The sequence below is a fragment of the Strigops habroptila genome, chromosome 7 (genome assembly GCF_004027225.2).
Source record: "Strigops habroptila isolate Jane chromosome 7, bStrHab1.2.pri, whole genome shotgun sequence".
NCBI lineage: Eukaryota > Metazoa > Chordata > Aves > Psittaciformes > Psittacidae > Strigops > Strigops habroptila.
This window is the reverse complement of record NC_044283.2, coordinates 21361631-21373683: the sequence shown is the minus strand read 5'-3', so window position 1 is coordinate 21373683 and position 12053 is coordinate 21361631. Positions and strand designations below refer to the sequence as shown.

Below are 12053 nucleotides of genomic sequence, written 5' to 3'. Positions count from 1 at the left end.
GGCAAAAAAAAAAAGCACATATAAGTGATACTATAGTAATATTCAGAAATACTTAAATGGCCCTGATATCTTCTCTTCATTAAAGAAATCATTACTTTTCTCTGAAAAGCAATTGCCTCTGTAAAACAGAACTTTCAGAACTCCAGATGTCACACATTGTACTGGGGCTTTTAATTCCTTTAAATACCATTCCGTGGATTTTGGCATATTAGCCTGACATTAATATTTGCTAAGATGCATAAGAAATACACACACACTTCCTTTCATTCTTTGGTTTTCAGACCTTATTTGTTTCTTTTTTTCCTGTATAAATTGCTGGTTGTTCTCAGGAAATAAATTAGTAACATAAAAAAGTACTTCTAGAGACGACAGCGTACATTATTTGTACAAAGCAAAATATTCTCATTAGAAAATTCTTATCTACTGGTCCCCACCAGGCTAGGAAGTTTATTTTTCCTTCGTACAATCCAAGACTAATGGGACACACAATCACCTAAAAACGCTCGTTAGGAAAAAGGTATTAATAGCTGCATGCAATCTAAAGGAAACTGGACAAATTTGTGTATATAAATTCATAATGGTTATTAAATTCACAGAATGTGACACCAGGAATCTGCATCACCAATGGCTGATATATAGGAGACTATCTGAAACACGTATCAACTTATACGCCCTGCTATATTCTTCCCTGAGCACCCTGTGTTGGCCACCAGATGATCTTTGGTCTGACGAATACTTTGGTTGGGTTTCCCTTATATGGGATTTATTAATAATTCTGTGGAGGGCTGGCACACAGGCATACTGTCAGGACCATGAACCTTTTCATATTGTGATTAGACTTGAAGAATTAAGTCGTAGAAGCAACTCGCTGTTCTAACTCTGAATTCACACATCAGCATGTAAAAAAAAAAATAAATATTGCTTGCAGGAAACTTTTTTTAGTTGCTAGATAAGCTACAGGCTGGAAAATGTAAAGTTGCAGTTTTGGATGTAAAAAGAAATACAAGATCGAGACTTTTAATCTCTTTTATATGGTCTATGTTTTGTCACAGCAAACTTTACATTTTACAGAACACTGTAAGAAGTGACTTTGCTAGATGTGAAAATGCAACAACTTATGAAACTAGAGTATATATAAATAACTTGGGGTAACACCTATCTGTTCTGTAACTTGCACTTCACTTTTACACAAACTCTTCATATAGCAAGTGTAGTTTACATTTAAATTTTTGTTTATGATATAGATGGGCACTTGCCGGTTTAATATAATTGAGATTTTAATTTGTTTGCATATTTTTAAAACCAGATATTTGTGAATATTATGATTCCTTTAGGTTCAACTGTGGCAAATCAGACATGCTCTTGTCCCTTCAGTCCAAGTACACCATTCTGAAAATACAGTCAGATTTTTGTTCTGGGTTGGTAATTCATGCCTGATATTTTTAAAAATGGACACTAGGAAAAGATACAGTTTCTTCTCTTAATTTAATCAGGGGCTTTTTTGCATGTAGGAAAAACTACCACAGTTTTTAAAACATCAAACCTAAAGCATCAAACTTGTTCAAGAAAGACAAAAGTATTAAGATCGGTTACTCTATATAGGTAGTATATAACAAAATATTGAGATTTTCTTCAATTAATATTAAATAAAAAATAAATAGAACAGTAGTTGGGAACGAGCGATAGAGAACAAAATGTGTTTATCACTGAAACAGAGAAGAAATACCCCTATAAACGACTTCTTTTGAATTCACGTTATACTTGAAGATTAGAAGGGACAGAAAGATCTAATGTTGTCCAGGAAACTGAAGAAACTGTCATTAAATACAAACAGAGAACTGGGAAAACACCACATGCTGAAAGGTCTCCTTCTGAACTGAGGAAAAACAAATTTCTGTTGACTATCTATCTGCATTAGATTTTTTCCAGGAAAGAGCCTGTCGTGGATGCAAAGGTTGCTAGATATTCCATTCACAAACCAGATGTCTCTTCTTCCTTGAGTCTGTAAATTTTGGAATGCATTTTGTACTCTGTCTATATTCAGGACTGTGACAGCATCAAAGGGAGTTCTGCGGTCTGCATCAGAGAGAGGCAGCCTGAGCTAGCAGCTGGCGCAGAGGACTTGGACAAAAGCCTAACTCCACTAAGTCAATAGCAAAACCCTCATCAACCTGACTGCAAACTAGAAGTTGGTGTCCAAATTATTACTTTTTGAGGGGTGGGCAATATTTGGATCAATTACTAGATGAAAGATCAAATCACAGCATGACACTAGACATACCACTTCACTTTCTGATGATTTAGTGCTCCACTTCTTAGTTTAGTGTGTTCTTTCATATCCATCTCAGTGAATTGATTTTAAATTCGTAGATGAGGCAGGTTATGTAACTGTAACTCTCTAGATCTCATGAGTATTTGCAGTAAGAACTGACTCACCAAGACATGTACATGTGTGCACACCCACATGCACATATAAACCTGTCTGTCCCTCATTGTCGATTCCTCCTAACAGATAGAACTGCAGGAATAATTCTTTATGAATCCAAAGTCTTTCTCCATTTTCAAATTATTGATTAAAACCTGATGGAATGTAAATATGGACTTCCTTTTTTAAACGTAATAAATGAAAGCCGGTTTAGTATATGGCAGTTCACGTTGTCTGACATTGATACACTGCTTTTAAGATTCGTGAAGAGTTCTTGCTGTATATGTTTTCTTTTTAAGAGCAAGATGCTGAAATCAGGAATGAAGGAAGCAATCTTGAAATATACCTTAAAAAAAGAACCATATGCTATTCTTCACTATGAAGTACAAAGGGAACTACAGTAAGTACAATGGGAAAGCAACAGACAGAGAACAGCAAAAGAAACAAAAATGCTATTCAGAAAATCAGAAGAATGCTGAATAATCTGTTAGCTTTGCTATCAGTGTGTAGGGGCAGATTTTCAATACAGAAATATGCCTTCCTTCTTTAATTTCAGCAGATCCAAGCATACGTTCTTTAAGCAGCCAAAATCCTGATCAAGATGAAAACAATTCACAGCAGTACTCAGGTATACTTAATGAATAGATAGCATACAGAAGTTGTAGGTATTTCTCTGGAAGGTCATGGAAAATAAAAAGGTAAGGAAAAAAGAAATAAACAATATACTATTCTGGCAGCTTCAGCAAGAGTTATCTCTGCTCACAGTCAGCCTATATTTGGTCCTTTACTTTGCATTACGCATTTGAAGTACAATGTAAACATAGAATAGTAGGTAAGATACAATAAGCCTTAGTGCAACAAAATATAACGCACCTAAAATAATTCCTCAACTTTTTGTAGTACGTTATTAACTTAATAAAATAAAAATATATGCAAAAATATATATCAACACTAGGAATTTGCAACACAAAATATACTTCTCTCATTTCTATTGTAAGTATATACATGTAACACTTCAAAATGCAAGTTACTCTTAAAGAATAAACACCACATAGTTTTAAAACTGAAAGTGCTACTGTGCATATAAGTTAGCAAACCACATATTCCTCTGCTGAAGAAATTCACAGACATATGGGGTAAGGTCACCTAAAGGGACATGGTAAAAGATTAAAAAGGAAAAAAAATCAAGGAGGAAAACTGCCAATGTTCTTCCCAGCCAGGTTCATTGCCGTACATAAGACTACACTAGTATAACAGGGATCTCTGCACAGTGTGTCTTAGGAACTGGGGTTTTTTTCCTCTTATAAAATGTCTTTTTACAGATCTTACTAGAATACTCCATTCTCAAAACAAACTGGTTCAAGACATAATCCGTCATTGATATATATACATGTTTTCCAAAACATTACAAGTATATGTTGCTAGGTTTACAGAATCCAGAGTTCATTGTGTGCCTAGTTATAGGTTAGGATTTATCAGAAACAAGGATAGGAATTCTTATGTATATGTATTATCTAATAATTTGTGCAGCACTTTCTGGTATTTTGGGTTCATACATGCAGGGTAACATTTAAAAAAAAAGTAGATGTAGCAGCACTGAGAGATGAAACAGACCAAAAAAGGAACTATTAGCATGTAGTCACTACATTGAAAACCTTTACTGACTCAACCTCTCAGATGGACTCCTTCCATCAACATATTCAGGACACAGTTTAAAAAAAAAAAAATTATTCACATGCAATTTTAGGACCTGAATTCAAGAGAACAAAACATCTGAAAATAATGGGAATGGCAAAAGTACAGTAACTCTATGCAATAAGTCAATGAATGTCTGCTTTGCAATGTTTACAACAAGGACATTTAAGTCTTCAGGAACATCAACCTGTGTTATTTGCACTGCAAAAAGCTAAAGGGAAATGGATCCTGTAAACATGGATTCTGTGAACTAATGGATTCTTTTTTTCATGTTATTAACACTTTGGTCCAGAGAACAGATTAATATTCTATCTTACAACTAAAAGTGAGAGAATGCTCCTATAGACAGAATTAATTGCATTTATTAATTATCAAAATTCCTTTCACATTTTCAGGTCATCATCTCACATACCATGAAACCTTTTTCTAGATTGACAGTTGAACTTTGACACTTACAGTCTAAATCTGAAGTTGTCATTGAGAACATAGCATATTATCAGACTATAAACGGAGATAATGTACTTCCCTTGCCTTTTAGTTCTTCATGTGTCAGCCAGAGTGTAATTTATCTACTGATTTCTTTGCGGGACTCCAGTAACTGAATCACAAAAATTCTGAGCTCCTTTTCAAGTTTTGCCCCTTACCTCCTCTGTGACTTCAGACATGGCACTTAATCTTTCTTTATTCCATTTCCCCCTGTAAAAATGAAAGCTATAAACCATTTCCTTATTTTCCTTCCTTCACAAAGATGACTGCTGTTCTCCACCCTTACATATTGGATACTGAAACATGGGTTAACTTAAAACAGTGTGCGGCAGACCAAAGATATGTTCATGTAGAAATACCTGAGCCTAGCTTTAATGCAGGTATCTCGGGTGTGGCAAACACTCTATGACTGGAAAAAAATCTTCAGTGAAGAACATGTGAGCCAAAATCTACAGTGCTGCAGTTTCACTGCCATAGGTACTTTAGCTAAATTAAACAAAAAAAAAAAAAAACAAACCCAAAAAACCAAACTGGTTATGTCACCACATGCATAAATAGTAAATGTACAGATATCTGGAAAGAAAAAAAAAAAAAAGGAGCATAATGCAATATTTCTAAGAAGGCTGTAAAAACATGATGTGGCATTGTCAAAACCAGAAGGCTATGACTAAAGACCAGAAAACTCCTTTACCATGGTAATGGCTTTACCCTTAATATACAAAAATGTATGTAATGAAAATGTTCTCTAGAAAACTTTTGTGCAATTTACGTTAAGACAGTGACATTCTAACAGCAAAATTAGAGAAGGCTGCACATATGAGCAGAATTTCCTTGTAAGGAAAGCTCCAAGGGCAGGGGATAAATTAACTCAGAAGTTACTTCTGGTTCTGCAGATTTCACTAATTAACAAGATCTTTGCATACTGAATTTTCACAGTCAATCTGCTAACATTTCTTTTTTCTTCCCTTTTTTTCCTTTTTCTACTGCATCTGACACCACAGCTAATCATCAGAACAAAACTTCAATCTACATCTGACAATCATGTAGGCTGGTAGGTAGCATACAGTATATTCTAAGAAAACCAACCCCCTTACCCTTTTTCTTTTCTTTCTAGCATTTTATCATCTTTGCCTGACAAAATAGAAAGGGGCTCTTACAAACAGAAAGCTGAATTTCCTACCTAGTCTGACTGTGAACTCAACCTTCTTACATTTGCTTTAACTATAAAAATTAGTTGTTTTCCTTCGTCATCTTAGCTTGCAAAAATAAAAAAAGTATCAAATGTATCAGAGGGTTTAGTGTATTGTGCTGAAAACTATAATTTCAAACTTTAAAATAAGAGGAAATCCAAAGCAATTAGTTATAATTGCATTGTTTCACACCAACTGAAATTAAATGGTAAATATTTGAAGTAATAACAATTAATAAATAAGATAGCTTCCAAAGTGCTGTTTCCATGGAAAATCTGCATAAAATTCTAGTGTAAATCCTGATTAAAACCTAACCAAGTTAAACATTGCAGATTACCTAGATTCCAATTAAATGCGACAAATTAACACTTGACATGTTTCAGTTCCAATTCTATTTCTGTCAGAATGATCCATGAATATTGAAGATTACATTATCAGAATTTGAAAATACAATTATGCTTAAAATAGTTAAAATACAAGTGGACTTCAGAATCAGATCACAGAAACCTCTCACTCAAATGTCAGATATTACATATATGAAAGAACAAAAGTATATTCCATCCTGTTCTGTCATTATTTATAGACTAAGGTTAACAAAAATTTTTGGAGGCAGATGACATGACACTGATGAAATCTTGTTTTTAAAATGTGAAAGCAAAATCCAGAAGCCTGTAGAGTATAATTTTCATCACATTGTCACCCACCTTTCAAAGATCTCCGTTCACGGTTTTTTAAAGGAATTCCTGACTACCATATGCAAGTTCTGCCATGAAATTATTTCTTTATGATAATTTTGTTTTCATTCATTTATTCATGGAATAATATATTTATCTAGGTCTATGTTTCTATCTATTCTATCTATGTGATACTACTTTTTTAAAAACTAAACCCAACAAATTCATTCTACCAAATATGAAGTATCATCTTTCAAAGAAAAAAAAAAACCAAATCAAAACAATGTCTAAAATACTTTAACTTTTAGAATGCAATACCAGTTTTTGCATCACCACAAGATCTTAAATAGACTGCTTTGCTTTAATTTTTTACACCGTTCAAGCACTCTTCATTTTCAATTACACTTCAGTAAGTGTGATGATTTTCAATGGCTACCAAATATATTAAAAATTATATATAATTGTGGCTCTACAGTTTTGTCTGTATGGTTCAGGCATACTCCATGTTAGCATACTTTCTGAACTTGGAATTTAATGTCTAGTAATCTACTACACTGCTATATGTCCAGTGGAATTAACAAATTGTTTAGTTTCATTATCTTAACCACAAAATCTCACTACAAAACAGACAGTAAAATAATCATCCCAATTTAGTCACAAAGTCTAGAAATCTTTTTTCTGACATTTTTCTAGTAATACCAGTATGACTTTCTTCCCAATCCCCACACCCAGAAAAATTAAATGTAGAGATATATTCATATAAACAACCAAGGAGAATATATAGATACACACTTATACACATACATAGCCTAATGTATCTTCTTTTTAGATGGATAATACCATCTTCATTTTTTGGTCAATTAGTCATTTGATGTTGAGATGTATGTTACAAGCATATATAGACTGCTGTAGCCACTCTTCAGGCATACATACTAGATATCTTCCCATGGATGTTTTTATTGGGTCAACATGTCTATCTCAGGAAAGATGAAAGCCCAAGAACAATTATGCAGTGCTGTAGTCTCTGAAAAACTAAAACATGCACTTAGCCAAACTAATACATTAATTCTATAACAGAAAATACACCAGCCTTCTTGCATATACCCACCAATTCCGATTGGATTAGCAAAGTCATAATTTCCTTGGTTATCAAAAGTCTGTATACTCTGACATACAATAATTTATGTTAATGTTTATGGGCAAATGAAAAGACAACGAAGTCAGTGTCTGACTTCATAAAATTTTAGATTAAGGCCAATAAATGGAGAACAGTAAAACATTCAGGTTTATGAAATACATTTCAAATTGAAAAGATTTTTTAAAATTCTAAATAGTTTTAGATAGAAAGGAAAAGAAAACTTGACATTTAAATTACCTTTCTTTTTAATAGCTGGAGAATTACTATAGAATAAATAAGGATTCAGCATTTTCTCCTTCTACATAAATAGATCCTGAATTTAAATGAAATGTTCTAGAAGTACTGTACAAAACAAAGTGTGAAGAAAAGGAAAGTAATGTTCTTTTCTAAATAATGACTTGACACTCAGTGTTATTTTGAAAACAGTCTATATAACATTTTGGGGGAAAAGGGGATTCTCTAGAGTGGGTTTTTTAAATTCTACTTTCTTTTGCTGATGCTGTCCATATTACATTCTGGGAATTTTCCTAAGTATTTTTTGAACCAAAAATGGAAGGAAAATAGACTACATGTCCTTTATGGTCTTTTATCTAAAATGAAAAATATAGAATTTAATTCAATGACCCTCTCCCCAAAAATATAAAAATTTGTATTTTTTCAATGTTTTAATTGCTTCTGCAGTATAGTTTTTAAATCATGTAAAGAAAATAAAGTGCTGGTTTTATTAGTAGTGTTATGTTCCATTATTTTGTGTATCTGCATTTTAACAAACTTTAAAATAAAATAATTACAATTTTAACTATTTAATTTATTTATTATTTATTTGGACTGACCTTTCAAAAGTCTACTTAGTATCACTTGCTAGTGAGATTATGTGTGTGAATGTTGTGTTTGCCCCTACCATTTTCCATATGCTCTGCCTCACCAACACTGCCATCCGGCGTAGTCCTTTCGTAGTTGTCCTCTGGGAGTGGAAGGGCACCCAGTCTTGGCCCTGATGAACTCTTACTGCTTGGTGTTTCTGACTCCTCCAGACCGCTGTCATAGCAACTCTGCAATGACCCCTGATGTGGGTCCTGAGGCTGACTCACAACAGAAAACGTCACTCTACGAAATGGCTGCAAGAGAAAAGATTCTGAATGTCACTGAAAAGTTCAGTCTTCGAACAACTGATTCTCAAAACATGACTTAAGCAAACTAATACTTTAACATTTACCAATTAAACAGTTTTGTCTAAATTAAAGCAAAAAGCAAGTACAGTCCTTAGAAGGCCAGTGGACAGAGTATCTGTGGATTTTTACTGTGATACATGGTCCAGAACCTTCACACAGTTTTTCATAGCCTCCATTCAAATGGCTGCATGAGCTAAGAAAGCTGGTTTATAATTATTTATAAATTCTTTTATAAATTATTTATAAATACAGTTTCTCTTTTACCTAATAATAATAATTTGAATGGAGTTTAGATCAGACTGCATAAAGGTACTTGACAGTGTGTGCGTGTGTATGTGTAATAATGTGTGGGTGAGTATAAATGCTCACCTGTAAACTATGTTGTAGGTATTAACATCATAGCAGCACACCCATAAGCCTTTTATAAAATCACTTCCTGTGGTTTTGAAAGCTAGTTGACATGAGAAAGAAGAAAAAAAGAAGAGAGAGGGGGAAAGGGTTCAGTTTGTTAGCTCCTTTGCCATAAAATTCAGTGCCTGGAGATAGGGTGTGTTGCCAGCTGACTTAATAAAGCCTTTAAAGTACTGCAAGCACAGCTGACACCACATGTTTCCACTGGGACTGTACAAACATAGATTGTTAGAGATTTGTATTCATTCAAAATGACAGATATTACTGTTGCTCTGGAAGCCTACATGCTGAACCCTGGCAGCAGTGAACATTCCAGGAAGTGGGAGAGTCGATCCTTCACATTTCAGAGAACACTGAGGGCAGGCAGTATTTTCAGTAAGAAGCTAGGGGATTCACCTATGATTTTAAATACCCTCAAACAGTAATGATACATTTCAAATAATTTAATGATAGATTTGAAATAACTTGCTGTTTGCAAGTCTAGAAAACCACAGAGAAATATCTGTTTTTCTAGAAAACACCTTCTAAAATAAACACCAATAGTTCCATTTTATAAGACACTATGCAGACTTTCCTATGTTTAAAACGAGAGTGCTGCCCACCTTTAGATTCAGATGTATTTCAAGACCTATGTTACAATGAGACACAGGCATACATCACCCCACCTCTGGTCACTCTATGGTGGACGTGTGTAGGCAGGCCAGAAGGGGGAAAACAGCAACGACAAGCATTTGCACAAGCCCTGAAGAATAGAAGTCCACATTAGGTGGTCCACAAGTACAGGGGTGGGTGGAGTTTCAGTTAGAATTTGTACTTTTTCTTTTTTGAGGATACAAATTTTTGAGGATAAATTCAGTGCTGATGATAAATAGTTTGGAATACAAATACAACATTAAGTCTTCCTGGCACAAGTAGATCAAAAGTTTATAAATGTGACTGTTGCTAGAAATATAAGAAGATTCTAAGGGAAGAATCATGGTATTCTCATGGTGAGTTTTTGACCTTTTAGAGTTTCTTTCTATTCTTCAACTGCAAAGTGCTTTTACACCAATTCAATTTAGAGCTTCATAGCGTATCTAATGCAAGGAGAATAGAGGAGCAAAACAAAAGAATATAGAGAAAAAATAATGCAGATTAAAAGACCAAATCAAAATAGTTTATAGTTGCTGCTTTTTTCACTAATGTGGAAATAGTAGAAAGCATAGAGGAGGATTAGAACTGCTGGATTAAGACTCTGTATCTATGATATACATTATGATTATATTTTCCTCAGTAAGATCTTTCCCTTCCAGGAGTATTTGGAAGGAATCCCATTGTTGAACTGCAAAGGAATTCTGAAGCTTTCCTACTGGTTCTGAATCGTGCAGGAAGGATAAAGCCCATTTGCAGTAGTCTGTCCTGCAAAACATCCACATCATTCGTATTGCATTTTCATATTTCAATTATAGCTTGTGTATTGTGTTACTGGTAATTTACATGAAATTAATTCCCTCAGAGAAATAACTAAATAAATGCAAAGAAAGGTTACAGAGCTATAGTTCTTTCTGCTTGTTTCCCAGGTTGTGTATATTTCTGTACATATGACATCCCCGAGGTGGACCCCTTTTCTTTCTTTTTTATTACTCTAAGGGTCTCTCTTGTACCTGCCACCTTGCACCTTTTGTCATCCACCCCTGCTCACCAGCTCCCTACTTGGCTGGGGGTTGTAGTTTCCCTCCATGGCCATTCCTAGTTTGAAGTTCTCACCAGGATGACCAGCCTTGTAGCAAAGATGCTGTTGCCAGCTTTTTTGGGTGGATCCTGTCTCTCTGCAGATGTCCTCAATCCTCCAAAAGGAGTCCATTGGTCTAAAAGCAAAATCCCTGTTCCACGGACCTACCTGTTCCTTCTCAAGCCTTTCATTGTCATGACTGAGGAGACACCATGAACTCCTATGTGCTCTTCACTTTGTTTACTTAGAGCCGTGTAGTCACTCTTCATACAGTCAACATCCTCACAGTGTCACTGGTGCCCATGTGGATAAGGAACAGCAGATAATGATACAATGAGTGACTAAGCCTCGGGAGTATCTGTAAGGTATCCTGCATCTGAGCATTTGGCACACTGCAAACCTCAACCCCCTTAGAAGAGACTTTCTCACGCTGATGCATCTTCAGGCAGAGTTTCCACCCTACTGTCTGCTACCACGGCACTGACCCTATTTTGCAGTTGCAAATCTGCAGGTGAAAAGAATTGTCTGCCCTGTGTTGCAAGACATGAGAAGCCTACAGTCTTCGCTATCTTGGGAGTCTCTCCAGTGAGCACACCCTCTGGTTGTTCCACTTTCTGTGCAGTCAGGGGTTCAGGCTGTAAGGATGGTATATGGGTGTATATATATATCTGTGGATAAATGTATCGGTATATATACTATACTACTATGTTAAATAGTATTTAGTAAAAATAAATAAAGAAGTATGCTTTCAGTTCAAATAGCTGGGTATGTAAGGAATATCCATACACTAGTTCTTCATGGGAAACTGTATTTCTCTTTAAAGTAAGATCTAGCATAAATCATACAGCTTACCTTTGAAAAGATCTGGTAAAATATAATACCATGGAATCACACAGGCAGGCAACAGTAATTTGTACATTTTCCCTCATGTTAAATATTTAAGCATAATAGTAAGTGTACTTAGTATCTACTACTAAATACATACATAACATATGCATATCAGGAAAAAACTGGAACAAATTTTACACGGTATAAATAGGTGCAAGACCATCAATTTCTATGGAGCTTAGTGAATTTCCACTCAAGTTGCCTATTACTGAATGCTGATAATAGCTGTGTTAGACGTGTCTAACACTGTGGAATTGGTCCGT

General features: G+C 34.8%; 1 protein-coding gene across 5 annotated transcripts in view; it reads right to left on the bottom strand.

Moving 5' to 3' along the window:
- Positions 1–12053, bottom strand: part of PCDH7 (protocadherin 7) — a 294622-nt gene that overhangs the window by 143404 nt on the left and 139165 nt on the right. For 2 of the 5 annotated variants that reach the window (XM_030492020.1, XM_030492023.1), the window contains exon 2: positions 8510–8726. The exons of 1 other annotated variant lie outside the window; for it this stretch is intronic. In XM_030492020.1, coding sequence (XP_030347880.1) covers positions 8510–8726 — 217 coding nt within the window. Of the gene's footprint in view, positions 1–7421; positions 7503–8509; positions 8727–12053 lie in introns of those variants that run through there. 2 more of the 5 variants (XM_030492022.1, XM_030492021.1) reach the window with 2 other exon arrangements.